Source organism: Syngnathus typhle, linkage group LG12 (genome assembly GCF_033458585.1).
Source record: "Syngnathus typhle isolate RoL2023-S1 ecotype Sweden linkage group LG12, RoL_Styp_1.0, whole genome shotgun sequence".
Lineage (NCBI taxonomy): Eukaryota > Metazoa > Chordata > Actinopteri > Syngnathiformes > Syngnathidae > Syngnathus > Syngnathus typhle.
The window spans coordinates 8,972,682-8,997,223 of NC_083749.1; the positions used below are offsets into that span (position 1 = coordinate 8,972,682).

Below are 24,542 nucleotides of genomic sequence, written 5' to 3' on the forward strand. Positions count from 1 at the left end.
GCTGCCCAGCGCGAGGGCATCCGCTTAAGACTTTTCTAATTTTAATCTCATACACTCTATTGTACTTTTAAATACGTTATTGTATTTTAAACACTTTTTAAAATATTTTCAGGTGTAAAGGTGTCACAGCTCTTCATGCTCTTGCCGTGCTGACCGGCTGACGCATTCCTGCAGCCTAGCGCGAGGGCATCCGCACAAGACTTCTATAATTTTATTTTTAAACATTCTATTATACTTTTAAACACTTTATTGTATCTTTAAATACTTTCTAAATAGCTTTTAAAAGCTTGCTATGCCCTTTTGCTTTGATTAGGCATGATGCGAGCTCGCTGACCAGCTTGTTAGGTTGCCTCTACAGCTTTAAGCCAATCATTGGCAAGGATACAGATCAACATGATCCCATTGATCTCGTACCGGCCAATAATATGCTGTAAAGTCATGTCGGCAGACAAAGCCCCGTGCTCTAAGTGACACGCAAAAGGCCGCGATGCACCGAATCTATCCGCATTATTTGTTTTCATAAAAACTCACGATGCACCAAGGCCACGATAGGTGAACCTCAAAGTAGCGAGGGATTACTGTATTGGATACTTATCGGAATTGAGACAGTCAGACTGTCTTAAGAAAATCAGGAAGATGATGAAAATCAGAATTGAGCTGCAGTAGCGTATATTTTGAACTTACAGGGGGACCTCTTCTGCCAGACAGACCAGGGAAACCTGGGTAGCCTTTCATACCCTGCAAAGAGAAGAAAAAACAATGATCAAAACATGCGTATAAGCACACAAACACCAAACAATGACTCAAAATAAAATATATTAATTTATTGAACTATAAACCAATGTATCTCTCCTACCTTTAATCCAGCTGTCCCCTGTAACACCCAGAAGAACATGGACATGGATGAAAATCATTGCATAATCTTTCTGCTATTAAGCACTTAATATAGTACAACAATATGACAGATGGCTCAAAATGTAAATAGGAATTTAATGTAATAATTATTTGAAAATCACTGGAGAATACAAGTAGCACAAACAAAATACGGCCATGATGTTGCATGAAATATATCACAAGAGTAAATTAACAACATAACTTACAGGCAAGCCAGGCAAGCCTGATGTTCCTCTTGGTCCTGATGGACCAATAATTCCCTGTGGAAGACAGAGCAGGGAGAAACATTTAATAAATTAATGTGAATCCTTTTTTGCCAACAGGGACATTTATTAGTGGGTAATGTAAAATAATTGTTTTTAAATAATCACAAACAACAAATGTAAGTTGCTTTTCCTTCAGCTTTACCTTTTCTCCTTGTTGACCAACTCCACCTGGCAACCCAACAGGTCCACGGATCCCCTGCACAAAAAAAAAGACAGCTTTGGCCACTTGTAAGCCCCCCAAAATAAATAATCATCCATAGCTTACCTTAGTGCCATCAAATCCAGCTATTCCCGATAGCCCCATGTCACCTTTTTCACCCTTTCCTCCCTTAACACCTCGATCACCCTTCTCTCCACGTAAACCAGGGTTACCCTTGGACATACGAAAAAGCACATCACTTATGTGATTATTAAATTTTTTCATAATTCGATGATAAAGGTGACAGTATACTTACTTCCTAATCATTGTGTAATTAACCGTATTAAAGCAAAATCACTTGTCAGCACCACAACACAAATGAAAACAAACAAACAAACAAACAAACAAACAAACAAACAAACAAACAAACAAACAAACAAACAAACTAACTAACTAACTAACTAACTAACTAACTAACTAACTAACTAACTAACTAACTAACTAACTAACTAACTAACTAACTAACTAACTAACTAACTAACAAGCCACTCACGATGGTTCCAGGCCAGCCAAGTTGTCCTGCTAGTCCTGTTTCCCCTTTATCACCCTGAAACATGAAACAAAATTTATTCTCAGAGCGTGGTTGAAGTTTTAATAAAATATGCACAGAATATGTGATGCTCCTTTCCAGATAACCTACTTTTGGACCTCTGATGCCTCTGGTTCCACGGATTCCAGCTTTTCCTCGTTTTCCCTGCAGCCAGGTTTGTCATGTTTTGAAATAAAGAACGTAAAGAGGTGAAAACTATTTTGATGAGCCTTGATGACAAAGGGGCAGTCAATCAGCATTTTGCATGAATAATAAACAAAACATATGTTCAAATTTATCTTCTTGCTCTTAAATATAGTTGTACTGTAGAAATAGATCCCTGAAGTATCAAGTCTCATTATATGGAAACAAAGACAAAAATTAAGATAAGGTTTTACCCTCCGCCCAATGCGACCGATCTTTCCAGGTGAACCACTCTTGCCGTCCTCTCCCTGTAAGGGTAAAATAGCAATGACTAGGACTTAAGCACATTGCAGGGGAACATGGAAATTTGTTATAATTTTTTGATACACCAAAATCAGAACAACCGGATATCAAGTTGCAGGACCGGAGAAAAGAGAGTTTTGGTGAAGAATTTTAAAAGGTTTAATTAGGACAATATCGGGCCAGCAAATACAGAAACAGCATCAAATTTGCATTACAATACAACCTATATATTTTTAGGTCTGTGGCTTCCTCTCAATAGCTAATGGTTACAAACATTTTTGGGTCATGGAAAAGTCCTATCCCAGCTGCTTGAGTGAACCCGGACAGATCGCTGGTCATCATAATTCTTTGGCTACGTGGACAAAATTTGAACAGAATACAAATATGCAGCATTGGTTACGATGATTTAGCTATTTATTTGTTTATTTACTTTGTCACTTATAATAAAATAAATATAAATACATATTAATAAATAAAAACAAAAATAATTAATCTTTTGCTGATGCAAATATTCAGAATGTATTTTGATGTGAAAGGACACTTTTATATGCCAAAACAAATAAATAAGGGTAAATAATACAAAGACCATATTAGTATTACCTTTTCACCTTTCATGCCCTGTTTGCCCTCAGGTCCTTGTCTTCCTTGCCCTCCCTGCAAAGTAATATTTACTGCTTGCAAAAATGATAAAAAGGTGACAACAATCTTAGTTAAATACACTGAAAATCGTACAGTTTTCCCAACGCGACCGGGAGGGCCCTGTGGTCCCATCTCTCCAGGAGCTCCCTATTGGACAGAAAAAAAAACAAAATCCAAACTGAAAGTGGTCATGGAAACACAACGGATCCGTGTGCCCTCTGAATGTAAACCTTTGTAAAATATTTTGCAAATTTGCATTTACCTCTAAGCCAGGAAGAGCAGAAGGACCTTGTATTCCTGGTAAACCTTCTTCTCCCTGCAAAATCAATCAAAACCGACTTGGTCAAAGGTATTCATTTTTGTGAAGAACATCATGTAATCGATTCAGAATTAATTAATTAGGCTCCATATGACACGGACTGGGTAAATGTAGCCATTGTTTTATTTGGAGAATTACCTGCTGCCCTGGCGGGCCTGGGGCTCCAGGTTCTCCTTTCGTTCCCGGTTGCCCCGGTTCCCCTTTAGGTCCTGGGTGACCTATAGGGCCATCCTTTCCTTGTTGACCCTGTTTATGTTACAGAAGAGAATCTTGAAAGACTGATGTAATAATATAAGATGGTATCTTGTATGTTGGTGTTATTTTTATTTATTTTTGGTAAATCTACACAGACAGTAGACTGATGTTGGGACATTTGGTAACAAATCTGTTAAGAATATATATATTTTTTCATTTTTGACTTACATATGGTCCCAGTTTTCCAATGTCTCCTCTGATGCCCCGCACTCCAGTTTTTCCCTTCAAATAAGATATAACACAAGCACAGCAAACACATTCACAAATATATCCTGTGCGCATGGAAAAAAAATGTTTGATATGAATAAAACTTTACCAAAGGGCCTCTTGAGCCTTCAGGTCCTGGTGTTCCAGTATTACCACACTCTCCCTGGGAAGGTAAATAAAAGTCATTTAAAGTTCTGCAACTGAGTGGTGCATGGGATGCATTCCAGAATTGAGGGACAAATTAGGATCAAACCTTTTTTTTTGTTAAGAAAAAATAAAAAGGTTCACATTTTGCTATACATTTTGTCATGTAATGTCATGTCATTTGAAAATGTTGTCCAATTCTGGAATGACCCACATCATAAAGTATCACCTTTTGTCCTTGAAGTCCCTTTGGCCCGGGGGATCCAGGAGGTCCTGCACTTCCCTTCGAGTCAAACAGAGAAGTATTTAAAAACTCAAAATTTGAAAATTGAATGGGAAGAAATATACTATATTGATTGAATACATTTGACTTTTGGCATGATTAATTCATAGCCATGGTGAGCAACAAACATGGACTCACCTGTAACCCTAAAAGACCTGCAGGGCCCACTTCTCCAGCAAGACCTGGTTCACCCTAGTCATTACAAAACAGAGACATCAAACCAAGCATTTGTTCCCAATGCAAAACAGTAAAAGACTCAAGGTGAGATGCAAGGACCGCAACCCACCATTAAAAATGTCCTTTTTGCCAATGTTGAAATTTAAGTACACAAAACATGAGTTGTATAAAACTACCTTCTGTGTTGCAGTGGCTGACAATTACTCATTTTAACCAAAAATACATGCTAAAAAGAATAATGGCTCACCCTTAATCCTACATTCCCCTTCTCCCCCTTTGGGCCTCTTTCACCATTTTCTCCAAGTTCTCCCCAAGTGCCCTCAGGACCAGAAAAGCCTTGAGGTCCCACCTCACCCTGCCAACAACAATTGGAAGCATATAATCGAGTGCCATTTAACTTTGTCACATATTTTAAGGCTATTAAAAGAGGTGACCTTCTCTCCTTTGAATCCAGGATTTCCTGCTTCACCAGGATGGCCGACATCCCCCTACCATGGAGGAGTGACCATAACTCTTCAATAGGCATTTGTATGAGTCTTCAGAACTTGAAAGTAGGATGATGTTCATTCAAACAGAAAATCAATGCACCAACCTCTTTTCCGATGGGTCCAGGTGGACCCTGTAGTCCCTTTGGTCCCTCAAGTCCTCTCTCTCCTGCTAGTCCTGGAGGACCAGGTTTTCCTCGAGGCCCAGGGTCCCCCTGTCAGAAATAAGCAACAAAAAGTGGAATTATGTTCAGTTTGCTTTTTTTGCAGCAGTATAGCAAGGCAACATATGGATTAGGCCATCAACACACAAAAGCGCAGAATGAGTGTTTTTTTCTTTCTGTCATCTTTCCATTAGATGCAGCAGTATTGACGATGACAAGGATAGATATACAATAGTAATCAGAAATGCATTTAATTGCTTACATATGATGTTTTTGATCAAACAATGACAAAAGGCTTTGCAATGAATCTTTAACTGACTGACCGGGTCTCCTTTCCATCCAGGTGGTCCTTCATCTCCTGTATTACCTGGTAGACCCTGATAAGTGAAAAAAAATAATAGTTCAAAGTATACAAACAAGTGATGTATACACCAACACATGATTCTGAACATGATGCAGTGTAGTTTTAAACTATTGTGCATTACAAACACAATAGAAAACATCACAATATTATATTTATAGAAGTGAAACAAAAACAAAAAAATAACTAAATAGTATAGTACAAAATGGTTCTCAGTCTTTGCATGTTTTCAGCACTTATTTTCATTTTTAATGTATTTAGCAACAGATTACAACAATAATTGACAGGGTCAAATTTCAGAATGACTAAAAAACAACCTGAAATATGTAAAAGGAGGATACATGTCCAATTGATTGATTTAAAATATTTATGACCTTATATTTGGGTATATAAAACCAACCTGTTGTCCATCAAGTCCAGTAGGGCCGTCATCACCGGCTAAGCCAGGTAAACCCTAAAGGTAACATAGACAAACTTTTAATAGTCCAACACTAGCATGCAAATACTATAAATCCTTAACTAGCAAGAATACAGATTATTATTTTTTTTTTATGGAAACACCATAACTGCACGTGACCTTGGCTCCCCTTTCTCCTGCCGCTCCGATTAATCCAGCTGCACCTTGGAGGCCCTATAATGATCCAATAAACTTTTTTTTTAACAGATTCAAATCTTCTTACTATAGATTTAATATATTTTTATGAAACGAGGAGTAACATGTACAGGATACTGTACATTAAAATGCCTGTTGACCCACTCACAAGGATTCCTGCAGGCCCAGGTGGCCCCTGAGGTCCAGGAGACCCGTTACTTCCCCGTGGCCCTGGTTTTCCAATGGCTCCAGCATCACCTGGGAGACCTGGAGCACCCTGGAAATAAGAAAGCTATGTTCGCCTACATCTCACTGTGCAGCAAGGTTTGCAAGAGTTTGTGCGTGCAGCAATTTTTTTAGCGTTGTTCAATGATGCAAATATCCCTGCTTCAGCCAATGTGGCCTTTCTCAAGGGATAGAAATATAAATTTAATTGGAAGAGCTGAAACTGAGGTGCTTTAAATTGTAGCAGAGGTGTTACTATGTGTATACCAGTGGCACAATGTGTCCAGGTAAATTCAGTAAACATTTGAGAACTGTGACTTACTGGTGTACCCTGAATCCCTTTGGGTCCTTCATCTCCAGGTCGGCCCTAAGGGGGGGGGACCCTCAAGTTACAAGGATGTAAATACAGCTTGAAATAGAAATAGATAACAAATTTACCTGAAGCAAGTTTTAAATGCAGTGAACCAATGTTGAACAATTTGAATGTCATTGCCCCACTACAATTTTTTACTGATACAAATTGTGCATCAAATTTGTGTGTCATTACTAGAATTGCAAATTGTCTTCACTTTTAATAAAACCATCCATCCATCCATTTTCTGTACCGCTTAGTCCCCACTGGGGTCGCGGGCGTGCTGGAGCCTATCCCAGCCGTCATCGGGCAGTAGGCGGGGGACACCCTGAACCGGTTGCCAGCCAATCGCAGGGCACACAGAGACAAACAATCATTTGCACTCGCACTCACACCTAGGGACAATTTGGAGTGTTTTTTTTTTTATATTTGACCAGTTTTTACTTGTCTGATTTGAAAACGAGTTGTCAGTTTGTTTTGTAGCTTTTACTGTATATAATATGAGGTGCTCATCCATTTATTTGGGTTGACAGTCATATTGGCCCTCCGAAAGAAGCTATGACTACAATGCGGCTCGAGAAAAAAATGAGTTTGACACCCCTGCTTTACCACTGGCTAACCCTGGTCATGTTTATGAGTGGCTTAATGCAATATACATAATCACACATACTCTCATTCGCACCAGTTTGCAGTTATTTTGAATATTTTCAATTGATCTAAAGTTCATATTGTATTTTGTATTGATATTGCAATCCACACATTAATTCTCACCAGAGGACCCTGGGGACCCCTTTCTCCAGGGGAACCTGGCAGACCCTAAAAACAAAAGTAGAACCAAGAATGTGGCAACAGGTTATTACTTCAATTTACAATTTTCTCTATCGAGAGTGTGCATAAGACACGAAGCCTCTATACTCTAACTCCTTGATCTTGTAGTTTCCATTGCAAATAAACAATCAATTATGTAGATAATGCAATTTTCAATTATCTCAAGGCCAATCCAGTATTTATGATTCCAGTCTTATTATCAGCAACGTCATACAATTGCACGCTTCAATGTAGATGACAAGAACATTAAAAAGCATACTATATGTTTTAGAAGAATATCTTCTGATGTGATATGGCTTAATAAAGGATGTATTCTCATAGTAGTGCCCGAAAGGCCTCCTCTTTATATGCGTGTTCAGGTGCTCTTTGGCCTAATTCCACATCTTCGCTTCATGTTTTCAGAAAACAAGGTAAATAGTACTCAAATAATCATATTAAGAACAACAACAAAACAGAACTCTAGCATATATTTTTTTATACTTACTGGAAGCCCTTGCTTCCCAGCAGGCCCAGGAAAACCTCGCAATCCGGTCTTACCCTGGTGCATAAAACACAGATGTGGGTTTTTTTTTTTTTTTGCGTGCAATACTGATTTAGCACATGAATAATTTACGTGTAACTTAAATTAATTCTGTATTAACAGTGATAAAATCATAGGTTCACATCACATTTGCTATTGTTAATAGCAAGTCAAAATGTCCAAATGATGAGTGTTTCTAAATTATATTGTTAAAGAAGGCCGGAGGGAATATTAAGTTACCCTCTCTCCAATGGCTCCTGGAAAACCGCGCATGCCCACGGTGCCCTGGATCCCCTGATGAACAGCAGCAACATACAGAGGAATGAAAATATTAACGAATGCCACAAAATCTATTCCGATTTAATATGTTAAAGAACCACTTACATACATACCAACTGGGCCCTGTGGTCCCTCCGTGCCAGGCCTCCCTGTGAAACCCTGAGACGACACACATTCAATTCTATACTCTTTGCACCATAATTGTTGCATGACTGTGGGCTAACCTTCTCGCCTGGGGCTCCAGTTATGCCCTGAGGTCCTGGAGAACCTTGAAGCCCCTTAAAGGTAAAAGCATCCTACATCAAAATATTGTAAAACAAACCACTTGCAGCTAATTAGTCTCTGGCTGTCCAATTGTATTTAAAAAGTTAAATGTTGCTTGAAATAAATCTCTTCAGAAATCTGCTTTGAGACATCACGTACAGTATAATGAGGCATACCATCGAACCCATTGGTCCATCAGGACCTCTTTCTCCAGAAATTCCTTGAAGACCCTAAAAAAAAAGAAGAAAAATTGTGGTAGTGTACTGAGAGGCACAGTTCATTATTGATTTTTTTTTAAATGACTTGGAGAGCATAAGTTTTATTTTTTACTTTTATTTTTCTGTTTTGGTGTTAAATAATGCAAATTATTGGCGTCAGGCAGCATTTTTGTAATGTACTTCCAAATTCATCACTTCAGGAAACCATAAAAATTACTTGTATTTTCAAGCACTATAATTGCATCACCAAAAAGAACTGAAATGATGTTATCAAGTAAACACAGTGGTCATTAAACAAGTTACTTCTCTTACCATGAGCCCTTTGTTACCCATCGGACCAGTAGCACCTAAGGGACCCTAATCAAGAAAAAAACAAGTATAAGTTTTTTCCAGGAGCAGAGGTTAATGAAAGTGCAAACACTTAATATGTTTCCGGACAGATTTTTCAAGGCCATTTTAGTCCAACAGTCAAGACACAGATTATTTCTTATTTTAAAAATTTGAGTGACAGTGACAACCCCCCCTAATAATCCTCTGGCTCAGGCTAAAACATATCTCTTCATTTATTTTTAATTGTTGTTTTTTTTGGAACTTTTCTCCATTCGGAAAGGTTAGTGATGACTACATGCTGCACGTCCGTCCATCTTAGGTACAGATTTAGGTTATGTTGCTGTCATATGAAACTTTTCATAATCAATGCTGTGACAATCAGTGATTATATTTTTGTATTATGGTAAAACAATCGTGTATCATCAAAACTCATCCCTGGATCATAAAAGTTATGATGAAACTTTAAAGAAATATCCTGACTTTACCTCATCTGCATTGACTAATGTGTAGTATCTCATTTAAAATTAGCAGAAGAGAATAACAAGTAAACCACGGAACCTGCCCCCAATCTGAAATTATCCAGTTCATTCCATTGCTGTGTGTAAATTAAAAACATGCCAACAGAGCAGAGTGGTGTAGATTACACAACACAATCACACACATAATTTACAAGCGATTAAAATATGACAGAGAATGGGAACCTGTGTACCAGGCTTTCCTTCTGGTCCCTCTGGTCCAGAGTGACCCGCCGGACCCTGAAATGTGTCAATCAAATACACAGACATACATAAACCTTCATGATAGAACTTTTTTTAAGTTCTTGTTTTACTTGCAAAAAAAAAAATTGCGGTTTCTCATCATTAAAGTGTAAGAAAAGTAATTTTTTTACAAGCACAACAATTGAATGAGAATAATGAAGAGCTTTTCCTATGACTTCTAACATTTAAAGTGAATGAACAAAAACAGATATCTGACAGACAAGATTACCGGTGGACCAGGCTGCCCGCTGGGTCCCCTTTGTCCTGACCGACCCTGGAGAATAAAAAAAGATGACATAGACACAAAAGATACAAAATTAATCATTCTTTATTTTTAATTATTAGTATTGTATGTATTGTATTTCATATAGTGTATCAGCAGTTACAACCAAACTAGTAGAAAGATCATTTAGGCTATTCATTTAAAAGTCATAATTTCTCATCATTCCATTCTCCATCAATGAATTTCACTTTTAAAACAATCATAACTACATACAAAGTGCTCCACATAAACTAAAATACAGACAAAAACAAAGTAAAAAACAAAACAAAACATTAAAACATCATAAAATTCCAAATTTTAGATAATTTAGGTGTAAAATCATGCCTTATTTATTATTTTTTGTCCGGCCTGGTACCAAATGATTCGCGGCCCAGGAGTTGGAGACCACTGTTCTAAAATGATGGTGACGCTCATGATAAGTCAAAAAATGAAAGAGCTGAGTTTTAAAAATGGAGAGAGAGGAGGCTTTTTTAATGTATAAAGGGAGGGACCTGCAATGGAAAATGTAGTCCTCTGTACTTCCAGTAGCTGACCTGCGGCACTGGGCAGGTGCATAAGGGTCAATTCGAAAAGCATTCCTTAGTGACAGCCTTATTTTATTTATTTTTTATCCCCGTGAAGAAGGAGTTAGCGACATTTGCGAAAGCTACATGTTCTACAGAACTCAAGGATAACCTTATCAAACTTTGATCCAAAGGATAAGGAATATTTACTTATGGTTATGGCAGTCGACTTTCATGGCGAGCTTGGATTATTTAAAAAAAAAACTACCGTAATTTTCGGACTATAAGTCGCGGTTCTTTTCATAGTTTGGGTGGGGGGGCGACTTATACTCAGGAGCGACTTATATACATATATATGTTTTCTTTTCACTTTTTTGGGCATTTTATGGCTGGTGCGATTTATACTCCGGTGCGATTTATAGTCCAAAAATTACGGTAGTTGAATATTTCAACCACAAATATAATCAGGATGGTTAAACTCTGTTTAGCATGTTCAGGCAAAAGTATACACTTAAGTGACATTGTTGCATTCTTATTCCAAATGTTTTCTCCTTTTATTTTTGTATTAAGAGGCTTTTTATGTAAAGGCAATTATAAATTCTTGAAAAACACAAGAGATTTACCCTGTTCCCTCTGGGCCCTGTTTTGCCTTTTCGTCCATCTGGTCCTCTGTTACCCTTGAAGAAAGTTAAAATATTTATGATCGTGACTGTTCTTGTTCAACACGAAAACAAATTATTTTTGAAGATACACAAACAACCAGCAATGTTCAAATATGCCAATGAACTCCGTAGATGTTTGAAATTATGTCAACAAAAGCAAAAATAAGTAAAATATAGGAAATTTACTTATTGGTGGACAGGTACGGGGTAGGATCTTAAATCGCTCACAAATCCCGTTAACCCATAATTACAGTAAAATACAGATCCCGCTGCTTAACAATCTATTACGGTTCGACTATTAAAGAAACATTCAAAAAAGAGTCAAAGATAGCTGTGGTAGGTAATGTGCAGGGACAAAAGTGCCACTGACCTTTAACCCACTACTCCCCTGTTTTCCCTGCCTCCCCGCTTCACCATTCCCGCCCTGTATGAGGAAAGAGGAGTTAAACAAGGAAACACAAAGAATCATGTATGTTATAGTAGTACACCTTTCAATAGTCATTTTCTTATAAAGCCAACTAAAAAGATAATTAAAACACCGAACAAGAAATTATAAGTTTAAATCATGTAGTACATTGAGTATTGATTTCTAAAATTCATAAATTCTCAAATGATCTGACTTTTTAACATGCATTCACAGCACTCAATTCTACTTGCATTTTCCATAAATGGATTTCTAATTATTCATTGACTTTGTATTTATTTGGTGTCACCTTTATTTTTTAAATGTAACTACCTCTTCACAAACACCTTTTTGTAGGTTCCAGCAGGCCTGATACCCCCGTGGGGACAAGACATAGAAAATTAATGGATCATTTTAATAATAAACCTGCTCATTTAAATTGGCAAGAACCTGAAAATTCTTAACAGCATTTATGAGGTTTTGTGTTTATTCGATTAGGGAAGAACCTCCATATTCTTAAGCATACATTGGGGTAATTGATACCCCAAATATAAATAATATAGACACAAGATGTTGTTGAGGACTGAAATATTCTTACCTTCAGCTATTTTCATTATCTATCGTAGAAAATGCACTAGACCAAAACATAGCAAATGTGTTGTACATTTTACCTCAATGCCTTTGGGACCAGATGGACCCTTGGCCCCAATGTATCCTGGAAACCCATCGGGGCCTGTCTCCCCCTGAGAACCTCTTATCCCTGTTGCTCCTAGAAAACCCTAAAAGAAACACCAGAAACCGTAATTAAGACAAGGCACACAATCAACACAATCGTTCGGTGAAGAATGTCAAAGTGGCACCCGTATCTTTCATTTTTATGCAGCCCCAAAGAAAAAAAGTTAGTTTTAGTTGATCAAGTCCTTCAGTGCTTTACTGGGTAAATTGCAGTGTGACCTTTGTGAGTGTTAACTCGAAGGTGCCTCTTTTGGAGGGCGCAATGCTTGTAGTAAATTGCCTTCATTTAAGGTGCTATTTGTGCAAATTGTTCATTTATATACTATATTTCATTCGAATAATACAAGGAGGAGGCCTACAGGAGTGGCGACCGCGAGCTGTTCAGGCAGACCAGAAACGCGCTGAACCAAGAGGTCAGGAAAGCCAGGAGGTGTTACGGGGAGAACCTGAAGAGACACCTCTCTGCCAATCCTGATCCCTCAACGGTGTGGAAAGGTCTGCAGAGCATCACGGGCTACAAGAAACGAACCACCCGTCCTGTAGAGAGCCCAAGACTTGCTAACCAGCTAAACAAGTTCTACTGCAGGTTTGATCGGTCCTCCCACACAACGGGACCTCCTGCAACACAATCTACATACTCACCTCTCCCCACAACTGCTCTGTCCACACCTCTATCATCGTTGTCACCCACTCACTCTCTTGCAGAGCCCGCGCCCGCACTCCAGGTCCGCGAGGAGGAAGTGCGCCAGATGTTCCGGAGACAAAAGACCAGGAAGGCACCGGGCCCAGACGGCGTGTCACCTTCCTGCTTGAAAGTCTGCGCTGAGCAGCTGGCGCCCACCTTTGCACGGATCTTCAACCGTTCTCTGGAGCTGTGTGAGGTGCCCTCGTGCTTCAAGAGCTCCACCATCGTTCCAGTAGCCAAGAAGCCCGCCATCACAGGTCTGAATGACTATAGACCCGTCGCACTGACATCTGTGGTCATGAAATCGTTCGAGAGGCTAGTGCTGAACCACCTGAAGGAGGTCACGGGCCCCCTGCTTGATCCCCTCCAGTTTGCCTACCGGGCAAACAGGTCAGTGGATGATGCGGTCAACATGGGACTGCACTACATCCTGCACCACCTGGACACCCCAGGAACGTACGCCAGGATCCTGTTCGTGGACTTCAGCTCGGCGTTCAACACCATCGCCCCTGACATCCTCCAACAGAAGCTCATCCAGCTTGCGGTGCCTGCCTCCACCTGTCAGTGGATCACCAGCTTCCTGACCAACAGGAGACAGCGTGTGAGGCTGGGGGGCACCACATCTGACACCCGGACCACCAACACTGGAGCCCCTCAGGGGTGCGTCCTCTCCCCACTGCTCTTCTCCCTCTACACCAATGATTTCTCCTCAGGTGACTCTCGTGTGAAGCTCCTGAAGTATGCAGACGACACCACTCTCATCGGACTGATCCAGGACGGTGATGAGACTGCGTACAGACAGGAGGTGGAGCGGCTGGTCCACTGGTGCAGTCAAAACCATCTGGAGCTGAACCCGCTCAAGACCGTGGAGATGACAGTGGATTTCAGGCGAGACCCTTCACCACTTTTACCCCTCACTATCCGCAGTAATACTATTCTTTCCACAGACACCTTCAAGTTCCTGGGAACCACAATCTCTCGGGACCTGAAATGGACCGGCCACATAGACTCTGTCCGGAAGAAGGCCCAGCAGAGGCTGTACTTCCTGAGACAGCTCAAGAAGTTCAACCTGCCGCGAGAGCTTCTGAAGACCTTCTACACTGCCATCATCCAGTCTGTCCTCTGCACCTCCATCACTGTCTGGTTTGGATCGGCCTCCAAACAAGACAAGCACAGACTACAACGGACAATCAGAACTGCAGAAAAGATCATTGGAATCAACCTCCCATCTATCCAAGACTTGTACCTGTCCAGGACCAGGAATCGGGCAAGGAACATCTCTACAGACCCTTCTCACCCGGGTTGCAGTCTGTTTGAACTACTCCCCTCCGGACGGCGTTATAGAGCTCGGTACGCCAAAACCAGCAGACACAGAGACAGCTTCTTCCCCCAGGCTGTTGCTCTGATGAACTCACACCACTCATAGAGTCTCAGAGACATTACTGTGCAATAACATCCTGCTCCTCACACCTTCTTGAATTTGTCTACACTGTTTTTGCATTATTCACATGTCCTGAATGTTGTTAGTCACCTAAATGTTGAACAGAGGGTGTGTTTCTACCGAAGTCAAATTCCTTGTTTGGCACGCTCAAACATGGCGAATAAAAAACTCTTGAATCTTGAATCTTGAATCTTGAATCTAAGAAAGATATCAAGTTCTTTTCGACCTTATCTCCTTTAGGACCTGGAATCCCCTTGTCCCCATCAGATCCTCGAATGCCCTGTAAATAAAAAGCAGCTTTCAGGATTATTAATCATTAGCATTCATAAGGAGCTGAAAGAAGTGAAAAAAATTACATTAAATAATAATTTTACTTATGAGCGCTTACCGTTACTCCAGGGAAACCCGGTGGACCGGCCTCTCCTGGTGTACCCTGAACAAAAGGTCAGCACGATGATTTCTTGTGTCAATTAATCAGCAAATAAATGACTTGGGGAAAAAAAAGCTGAAAGAAAGAAAATATTTGAGACATAGTACTTATACAGTAGAAAGTTAAGTCTAGAGCGCCTGGAGGCAGTCAGCCACTAGGTGGCATTGTTGTGCTGGTGATGTTTTCAAACAAAACTAACGTAGAGTACAAGTTTCAGGCAAGGTTGAGTTAAAATGTCAAGGGGCACTGTTTAAAATGGAAATTAAAAATGTCAACCCCATGCAAAATATTGAGTTTAATATGTCCTCTGTTTTTGTAAATGTAATATATACAGTAATATATAACAACAGTCCCTGGCCATGGACCATTTGGTGCTGGTACCACTCCCCGCTCACAATTACTCCAACTCACCACTGGTCCTTCAAATCCAGGTTCACCCCGCATCCCCACTGTACCCACAGGCCCCTAGAGTGAAAACAAATAGCAAACAATCACACAACAAAGAAGGAAAAATGTAAAGTCCATTCAAGTTGAACCATTTTAACTTTAAACCAATTATGTATTTGGAGGCAGAATTGGAAATGATGAACTTGCAATTTAAAATGGCTGTAATGTTTACATATACAAATCACTTCCTGATTATGATACAGATTGAAAATTTTAATTCTCATTTTTAGATTATATTTCATCTACAAAGTGAAATTACAATTTACGCTCTACTGCATTTTTTTTTTTAAAGCAAAACATATATGCCAACAAAATATTTACAGGATCTCCTTTTGGCCCGGCTCCACCACTTCGTCCTGGTGTTCCCTGTAAACAAATGTGAAAATAGCTCAACATTCATGACACAGGTCACACTACGGCATTATAGTTAAACACCAAAATAAAGCAGTCAGAAAAGTTCTCTACGCTATTTTAGATACCACATATATCCTTGTTTCTAAAGACACTGAGCGAACCCTCCCCTCATGCATACCATTGACACCAATAATCAGAACTTTAGTTTGGGGTGTTACATCAAAGTGTGCCTCGTAAGCACACTGGTTCATTAATTTTACTTACTTGGCGCCCTCTGGGTCCTGTGGGCCCCATTTGTCCATCTAAACCCGGGGGTCCCTGGTCAGACAAAAATAAAAGGCATGAAATACAAGAAACACGTGAAAATGACTGCTGGTAAACACTGCGTGGGAGCTTTTAAATTTAATTTAGTACCTGTGGACCTTTGCGGCCAACATTGCCTGCAGGGCCAACATCTCCCTAGAAGAGCAAAAAAATAAACAAGTCATTCAGAGTAATTAGTCAACAGAGAAGGGTCTCAATAGCAAAACAAGTTTTTTGTTGAGTCAATACGTTAACTCTAAAAAACTCTTGCTATGATGACAAATATATCGTAAGATTTTGCAAAAAAAAATATTACCGTATTTTCCGCACTATAAGGCGCACCGGATTATAAGGCGCACCTTCAATGAATGGCCCATTTTAAAAATGTGTCCATATATAGTATATATACATTTGGCCCACGGACCGGACTTTGGACACGCCTGCTGTAGTGGCTCAATATTGGTCCATTTGAAAGGCGCACTGTCGGCTTTTGAGAAAATTGGAGGTTATTAGGTGTGCCTTATAGTGCGGAAAACACGGTAAACATTTTTCATATTTCAAAAGTGAATTGTCTTAGATAACATGAGTGGTTCCATTTTACCCTTGAGCCATTAACTCCTTGAGCACCGACTTGCCCTGTGAGGCCTGGTGCACCCTTCAATGACAAACACACAAAATGCAAAACACTATTAGTGTAGAACGTAAATTATTATTTTTCTCTTTGAATGTCGTCAGTTTACCGTCAGACCCGGAAAACCTGGTGGGCCGTCCAATCCATGCTCCCCCTGGACATGAGTAGATATTATGTAGTGTACTACAATATAATAGCTAACAAAAAAGACTTCGAAAGCATCCATCAGAAAACAACATCAAGGTTTTTTTTTTTGTTTTACATTTATTACATTGATTGATCGTATCTGGGGGGCCATTTGTGGAATTACAATCATGTAATGGTATTTATTGGTCACACCAACATTACGGCAACAAAAAATACGGAAGTAGCTACATGAAGGAGCACAAAAAGCATGGATTTGATATAAATAAAAGCTCAAAGGGGGCATATCACTCACGTCAAGTCCACGTGGGCCCTCTGGACCATATCCACCTCGGATCCCAGGAGGCCCCTGCAAAATTTATTCAGATTCAGAATCTTTACAAAGTGTGTCATTTTCTACAAAGAAGCAGCATGAGTGTTCATTCATGACTAACCTTGTGATGTGTTTTTATCTTCTCAGACTACTATTCTACACTATATATATATTCAATATTATTCTGACACAAAAATTACAATGTCCAAATATTTGCAATCGGTGAAGGCCACTCACCCTGGGCCCTACAGGACCCGGTGTCCCTGGTAAACCAGCCGAACCCTAGAAAGTAATAAAAGCAGTAAGAAATCATCAGTTAGATGTGCCCTTTATAAATAAATAAAGCTGTATTTTATTTAATGAAGTTACATAGAGCATTGCAAAAAGTTTTTGTACAGACTTTGCATATTCATATAAAAGTCCAGATAATAGTTTACTCAAAATTTGCATAGCCACCCAGAAGTGTACCTTCTCGCCAGGTTCCCCATTTTGCCCTCTTGGACCTTTTCTACCGATGAGGCCCTATTGGGAAGGAAGAGAAAAAAATAGCCAATAACGAAAACATTAGTTGTTTGTATGAATCAAAGTGTGCATATTTCTCACAAGGACAGAAAGGCATTTGCAGGTTAGCATTATTTACTACTCAGAAAACTGAGTAACTCAAATTTGTAGAGTTCAAACAGCAATGGTGTAAAAAAAAAAAAAAGACTCGCTGTCAGTAGATCTCATCATGAGAGGTAAGATCAGTGAGCAGCCAGAGGCTTCTCCAAAAGTGTGTTTCATTTGTTCTATAGCGTTTGTCTAAAGGTCCTAAATGAATCGATGAATTGACAACTAATCAATTGAATAATTATTATATAATTGAGAATGATTATCTTATCTATTAACTGTTTAGAGAGCGTGTATAATTTAACTTCTTAATCGATGCATCAATTAATCAACAAAGTATTAAACAGTTCAATTGATTATTAAAATAGTTGTAAATCGTAGCCCAATATGACAAAAGTAAAAAAGAGTCTACATTAAAACAAAATGAAAAATGGATAGAATACATGCCACAAAGTCAGGCACAGACAAAAATCTGCATAATGACAAAAAACATCTGTAATTACTCACCTCATCGCCCTTTTCGCCTTTGGAACCTCGCTCACCACGGTAGCCCCATGGACCCTGAAGTCAATTGATAATGGGACTTTAATTCCATTTTAGATAAACACACTTGACATGTTGCGTGTACTACCTATGTATTTATTTCTGTATCACTCTCTAGCTTTAAAACAGAACTTCACATAAAATACCAACCTGTGAGCCAGCAACACCTTTTGACCCCTGTTGACCATCTTCTCCATTTTCCCCATCTTTGCCTGGAGCCCCTGCTCTTCCAGGAGGACCCCTGGGGCCGCGTTCACCCTTTCAGAAAACATAGTAAATTATTATAAGTATATTATATAATACTTGAGACAACTGTAACATTTAATTTATGGAGAGCATGTTCAAACAAAGATGGACAAAGGATGTAAGGAAACACGTTAAAAATACAGCTATGAGTTAGCAACGTAAGACTCAACTGTAAATTATGTTAGCCTTGAAGATTTATTGGAGCCGTTCATCACACAGACAAGGCATTATCTGGCTCAACACATCTTGACATGAAGATTGTGAGTAGCAATAACTCAATTTGAGAACAAGGAATGATACATGGATCGAGAAAAAAAAAACACTTACTCACACCCACTACATTATATTAGACACTGTGGTGGATGATTGATTTCATGCTTTTATGCAGAGTGTAGCATGATGGAAGGATTGGAATTTGTTTCTGTAGCAATATTTCACTTGACAATACTGTATTCAGCATACAGAAATATTCACGCTCATACGCCGATACATTGTAGTTGGATGAGCTCCAGCAGATGGCACTGTTCACCATTTTTTGTAATTCACCTTTCGGTACAATAATGTATTGGATTCACCTTACTGTTTAGCTTGTTTTACATATTGCATGCCGAAAATCCGTCCGTCCATCTATCATTTAATTCCGTGCCGTCCCGGGCAATTGAACCCAGGGCCACGACAACTGACATTGCATCATTTCAATGACAGTTCAATGACAGATTTTGGCTCCTCTTGATGGAGCTGTGTTCAACAAAGTACACTGACTTGCCATTTCTTGAACCCCTTTATAAACCAACACTGCTGCCTAGAAGAGGAAAAAATACAACTGGTACATTAATCAAATTTGTAGCATCATTTTCCCATCACTACTAGTGTCTAGTAACGGATTCTGAGAAATGATAGATATTTGTCCATATCAACGACACAACTGAAACCAGGTTCACAAATCATTTAGACTTCCTTTTCCATGAACCATAGACATGGAATTTTGCTATCTTTATAATCCTTCATTTCCACTGTGTGTTTCTAATGATCCCAAACTTCAATGTTTGGTCCAGTGCGCTGTCTGGCAATCAGGTTGCGATTTCTCAATGTACAAAACACAAGCTTGTTTCCATTACATCACACTAGACTTCCAAGAGACTTGTTTTAAATTACCTTTAATTGTGTTGCGCAATACTTAGCTTAAATGTTGTGTTCAACAACAGTTTTAATTTATGCTTACCATATCTCCTGGCACCCCCGGTCGCCCACGTTCCCCAGGTTCGCCAGGGGCCCCCTGAGAGGAAAGATCAGAAAGAACATTCAAGCATGAGCCTTGATCATGGATAGTGTAAATTCCTAACCTGCATGCCAGTCTTGCCCATCTCTCCAGGTGGTCCAGCAGGACCATCTTTAATCTGAAAGATCACAATAAATTAACAATTAATTGTGAGTGAGGATAAAAAAAAAATCTGTTTAATGTGTTATTAATCACTTCCTACTTACAGGCCAACCAGCATGGAGCATCTGGTAGAAACTGGTTTGCTACATTAATTAAACACAGACAAGATTCACAAAATTAGCAAATGACATTTCTTATTCCTTCATCTATTACTGTAACTTTTCTGTAGTTCATTTCCTTACTTTGTCATTGAAAGGCACCATGGGAGTTACTGCAGATAAGTTCAAAGTTTGTAGAATAAACCACAAACTACAAACAGATTCATTCTCTCATCTTTTCATCTAATAAGGGGCTCTCCATCATTCCAAACTATCTGGGGGTGCATTCCGCAACACTAGGCTGAAGTCATTGTTCAAAGAATAAGCAGACGAGCGCAGATGTTCTTGCACACACTGACTACAAGCTCTGTCTTTATTTTCAGTTTACTTCAAGGGAATTAAGCATGATACACACATTAAAATAATCTGGAGGAGATTTTGGAATTTACTATGATCAACCTTCACCCAAAATTTGCTTTGTTTCGATTATCTATCATTTAAAAAAAAACGTCTTGACAATATTTAAAATGACAAATCCCTGCCATCATTACAAAACTTAGGTGAGATGAACTTCCGAATTAGAGAATGAACAAGTTGAGTCGAGTGTTTATATAATGTGCCCTCCAAGTGTTTATGCGTACCCCTGTTTCAGCCAAAAGCATTTTTATCAGCCAGGTGTATACCTGGAAGGCAGCCCATTCCTCAGCAGTATTTCTCCACAGATACAGGATTGGTAAACCTGGTGGTCCTGGAGGTCCACGGTCTCCCTTATTTCCTGGACTCCCTTCAGGGCCGATCTTACCCTTTGAGAATCACAATTCAGTTCATGGAAATAGTGAAAAAGGCACATTCAGAGCTGAGGAGAGAAACATTACTATGAGTAAAAATATACACTGAACATTGATTTAATGGTGTGGGTGATCAGAATGTTCGCTTTTGTGAGAGAAATGTTTAAATGTGCCAACACAAAATAGCTAATTACGTCTAAAACAGGTTTTCCTCACCTTATCTCCTTTAAATCCAGGCCACCCAGGTTCTCCAACACAGCCCTAAAATTTAAATAACAATGTGAATACTCAATAGACCGCAAAATGCATAAAATACAATTAATACAATACACATTTCTTGGATGCGTATAATTGGTTGTATGTATAAAAAAAAAAAAAAAAATGAAATCTGACATGCATACCACCACCTTGTCTGGGAAACCATCCAGCATCATTAAGTGCTTTAATATACATTATTTCAATTTCAGTGAGCTCTAAACATTTTATTATTTTGAACAAGAATGACATTTAATAGTGAATTATCTTTTTATCCCCACATTGGAAACATCTTACGTATCGACCCATAAAATATATTGTTTAGTGGTCTAATAATTTTGTAAAGGGCTAAATATTACAGTCAGTGAATTATGTATTATAGCTTTTTTCAATTTCAAGACATACATGTGCACACACATATTTTACAACTGTACTATACAGTACCTTACATATACTATATCAACCCACGCTTTCTCTGTCCTGCTTTTCCTCACGAGATTCACGGATGTGCTGGAGCCTATCCCAGCTGACTGAGCAAAAGTCAGGGAATACCCTGAACCGGGTCATCAGCCAATCAATCACAGGGCAGTGGACAACATAGGCTTCAACAAAGTACTCGGAGGAAACCCATGCAGACACGGAAAAAACATGCAAACTTCACACAGGAAAACTGGAGCCCAGATTTGAACTCATGGCCTCAAAAACTGAGACGGATCGGCTAAACATCTGCTCACCGTGCCTACATACTGTTCATAAATATCAAACTAAGAGACTGCAAACGGAATATTTTTATATCAAACTAAGCAGGCCAGAAACAGAATATTTTGAGGTATACGGTTACAGTAATGCTAGTGATGAATCTTGGTCATTTTAATTTAAGACTAGTACAGAATTAGTTAGTCGTAACGTCAAGGTCTGGTTCACCTATATTAAATGACACGATCACACCCTCTTCTAGGGACTAAAAAAAAAAAATACTGATCTGAGCTTAGATTAGAGACTTGTTTCAACATGTTTGTGTGGTGTAACATCCGCTATAATCAAGCTCAGATGGTGGCTAATAGAAAACATTTCTTGTTAGCTGCAAAGCCAAACATCCTTGGCTCGAAGGTTTATCATTCAATTTCGCCATTCAGTGATATGTATAAGCAAATTTATCAACATGACAGCCTCAGTCAACATGTATACAAGTATCTAAAACATATCTTCATCACCCTGGAGCAATGGTGTCAAACTGTGGGCGGCGGGCCAGATTTGGCTCATAGTGTAATTATATTTGGCCCGCGAAGACAAATTGTGCATCGACTATGTGTCAATAATCAAATTGCAAATTTTCTTTACTTTTAAAAAATAGAGATGTTGCTAAGAATTGTTATTACCATTCAACCTTTCTAAAAATTGAAAAGTTTATATTAGTTTCAGATTCCAAAATGAGTAACACTTACCTCTTGTCCAGGAGGGCCCATCCTGCCTGGTGCTCCAGGTTTAAGACGATACAGATTGCCATCTGAACCCAAGATCATGTCTCCATCTTTCGATACAACGGTTATGGTTCCAGATTTGCTTTTATTTGGAAGTTTAACTTGGAGTTTAGCTAGATGGTGAGTGTGTGTAATGTTCTGTGTGTAGCTGGTCAATTTATCAATGTCCTCGATTTGTCCCGTAGAGTCAAAAGGTGGTCTGGGATCTAAGAGAAGCTTAGGAGGAGCAGTAAATGCCACAACGGGGTCTTTGCGAGGATTTCTATTGTCAAGATTGATGATGTCATTGCTTGGTTTTCCTGGGAATGGTGATGACGTTCTCCCACCAGGGTCAACCTTTTTATTTGAAGTGATATTGTCCTCAAAATGCTTTGAGGCCACTCCAGGCGTCCTGTTTTGTTTTCCCTTGAGTCTACTTTTGAAAGGCTTCCACTGAGGGTTGATTTGCCCGCCAATTTGCGAAGTCAGCTCTAATAATTCAGTGTCTTCATCCACAACAAGGACCTTTCGTTGTCCTACAGCACCTTTACGATTTGTTCCTGAAGGCAGAGTCCCATCTCCTCGAGAAGCGCCTCGTCGCCACGTCACATTTTGCTAAGAGATACAGAAGAGAAAGCAAACGTTGATTGTAAGATACATGCAGGAGAAACAGAATTAAGGCATTAATCAAAATTCAATTACGAATATTACATTCCACAATTACAAATTAGGCATAATCATAAAAAACGATTTATTAATATCAATGCAGAGCTTGTTTATGCAAGGAAATCATATTTGAATATGCACATATGCACAATTTTAAAATAAGTTTGTTTAAACAATTTTTATTTTTGTCATGATCTTGCAACTTGACGCTATCAGATAATAATTTAGATTTATAAAAAATATCAAAAAGAGAATTCAGTCACACTTTTAGTACACCAATGAGAAAATTGGCTTCACAGCTTCATCACATTTCTGTCTTTATAGGCCAATGAGAGTTGTAATCCAAGATGTTTCTTTTCTTTGGACCTGGTTTATAAATTATCGCTATAGAGTTCATAATAACCCTATCTTAATACCACTACACAGATATTTGTTTCGTTATTGTTGGATCACTTTTTTTTCCTCTTGGGAACACGAATTTATGTTGGCTCAAGGTTAATCTTTCCTTTCAATCTATTTTATTATGCTGAAATATTTTACTTATAAATGTTATCTGTACTTCCCAGTGGTATTTTTATTTCTGTATTCATTGCTTTGTAATAACATGGTATACTCCAACCCCTTTTAGCACCTCACAAATCTTCAAACTCTGCATGAAGTTTCTTTATTCATCAGGTTAAGTCACAATTCACCACATTTAATGTTATTAATTTTCAACCAAAAACATTTACACAGTTAGTGCCTCTTAAATTACCAATTTAAAAAATTGCACTGTGATTCAAGTGCAGCTTTTGCACAATAATGTATAAGGTTATACAAGAATGTGGCATTGGGAGAAGGAATGTTCATGCAGGCAAATCTCAAGAGCAAATTTTGACCTGAAAACAGTGAAGAGAACATACAAGACCTCACTCTATATACTATAATGATATCAGAATCTTTTTTAATGCCAGGATGTTTTACTCACACTTGTGCATTCTGGCCAAAAATTCTATTGCCCTTAATTCAGAAAGTGAACTATCCTGCAGAACTTTGCTGCATCACACAGAGGACAATAACGGTAAAAACAAGAGCCACTATTGTAGTGTGTTCTATTTTGTTGTAAGTAATTTCTGGACTATAAACTGCACCAGAATATAAGACGCACCAACTAGAATTCGGGGAAAATCCTGTTTTGCTCAAGATGCACCGGACTAGCCGCAGGTGTTTTGTTGTTTAATTTCCATATGTAAGAGAATATGCACAAATTATACATTATAATCAAAATCATGAAAGGTCCATAGATAAGACGCACAACACTACACTCAACTTGCTGCAGGCCTGGTAAAACCAAATATTAGCAGTCTTGCAAAATCCTTGCGCACAAGGATGTTATTTAGTGCCCCTTATAATAGACATAAAAAAGGCAGATATGCTTACAGACCTGA

General features: G+C 38.9%; 1 protein-coding gene across 1 annotated transcript in view; it reads right to left on the reverse strand.

Annotated features, from left to right (window-relative positions):
* The window catches only part of si:ch211-196i2.1 (collagen alpha-1(I) chain), a 57,947-nt gene that overhangs the window by 3,025 nt on the left and 30,380 nt on the right, over positions 1–24,542 (reverse strand). Inside the window, exons 7-61 of the mRNA XM_061293227.1 lie at positions 22,435–23,064; positions 20,951–20,995; positions 20,630–20,749; positions 19,953–19,991; positions 19,811–19,864; positions 19,690–19,743; positions 18,372–18,479; positions 18,186–18,239; positions 17,538–17,591; positions 17,307–17,351; positions 17,052–17,105; positions 16,722–16,766; positions 16,583–16,636; positions 16,093–16,137; positions 15,943–15,996; positions 15,646–15,690; positions 15,289–15,342; positions 14,836–14,880; positions 14,674–14,727; positions 12,258–12,365; positions 11,554–11,607; positions 11,145–11,198; positions 9,965–10,009; positions 9,679–9,732; positions 8,960–9,004; positions 8,606–8,659; positions 8,390–8,443; positions 8,271–8,324; positions 8,127–8,180; positions 7,851–7,904; positions 7,310–7,354; positions 6,509–6,553; positions 6,131–6,238; positions 5,947–6,000; positions 5,770–5,823; positions 5,332–5,385; positions 4,952–5,059; positions 4,794–4,847; positions 4,607–4,714; positions 4,321–4,374; positions 4,129–4,182; positions 3,865–3,918; positions 3,717–3,770; positions 3,432–3,539; positions 3,237–3,290; positions 3,068–3,121; positions 2,936–2,989; positions 2,287–2,340; positions 2,000–2,053; positions 1,853–1,906; positions 1,426–1,533; positions 1,303–1,356; positions 1,101–1,154; positions 857–874; positions 685–738 (exon numbers count right to left, since the gene is read on the reverse strand). Of these exons, the coding sequence (XP_061149211.1) occupies positions 685–738; positions 857–874; positions 1,101–1,154; positions 1,303–1,356; positions 1,426–1,533; positions 1,853–1,906; positions 2,000–2,053; positions 2,287–2,340; positions 2,936–2,989; positions 3,068–3,121; positions 3,237–3,290; positions 3,432–3,539; positions 3,717–3,770; positions 3,865–3,918; positions 4,129–4,182; positions 4,321–4,374; positions 4,607–4,714; positions 4,794–4,847; positions 4,952–5,059; positions 5,332–5,385; positions 5,770–5,823; positions 5,947–6,000; positions 6,131–6,238; positions 6,509–6,553; positions 7,310–7,354; positions 7,851–7,904; positions 8,127–8,180; positions 8,271–8,324; positions 8,390–8,443; positions 8,606–8,659; positions 8,960–9,004; positions 9,679–9,732; positions 9,965–10,009; positions 11,145–11,198; positions 11,554–11,607; positions 12,258–12,365; positions 14,674–14,727; positions 14,836–14,880; positions 15,289–15,342; positions 15,646–15,690; positions 15,943–15,996; positions 16,093–16,137; positions 16,583–16,636; positions 16,722–16,766; positions 17,052–17,105; positions 17,307–17,351; positions 17,538–17,591; positions 18,186–18,239; positions 18,372–18,479; positions 19,690–19,743; positions 19,811–19,864; positions 19,953–19,991; positions 20,630–20,749; positions 20,951–20,995; positions 22,435–23,064 (3,849 nt within the window). The remainder of the gene's footprint in view (positions 1–684; positions 739–856; positions 875–1,100; positions 1,155–1,302; positions 1,357–1,425; positions 1,534–1,852; positions 1,907–1,999; positions 2,054–2,286; positions 2,341–2,935; positions 2,990–3,067; positions 3,122–3,236; positions 3,291–3,431; positions 3,540–3,716; positions 3,771–3,864; positions 3,919–4,128; positions 4,183–4,320; positions 4,375–4,606; positions 4,715–4,793; positions 4,848–4,951; positions 5,060–5,331; positions 5,386–5,769; positions 5,824–5,946; positions 6,001–6,130; positions 6,239–6,508; positions 6,554–7,309; positions 7,355–7,850; positions 7,905–8,126; positions 8,181–8,270; positions 8,325–8,389; positions 8,444–8,605; positions 8,660–8,959; positions 9,005–9,678; positions 9,733–9,964; positions 10,010–11,144; positions 11,199–11,553; positions 11,608–12,257; positions 12,366–14,673; positions 14,728–14,835; positions 14,881–15,288; positions 15,343–15,645; positions 15,691–15,942; positions 15,997–16,092; positions 16,138–16,582; positions 16,637–16,721; positions 16,767–17,051; positions 17,106–17,306; positions 17,352–17,537; positions 17,592–18,185; positions 18,240–18,371; positions 18,480–19,689; positions 19,744–19,810; positions 19,865–19,952; positions 19,992–20,629; positions 20,750–20,950; positions 20,996–22,434; positions 23,065–24,542) is intronic.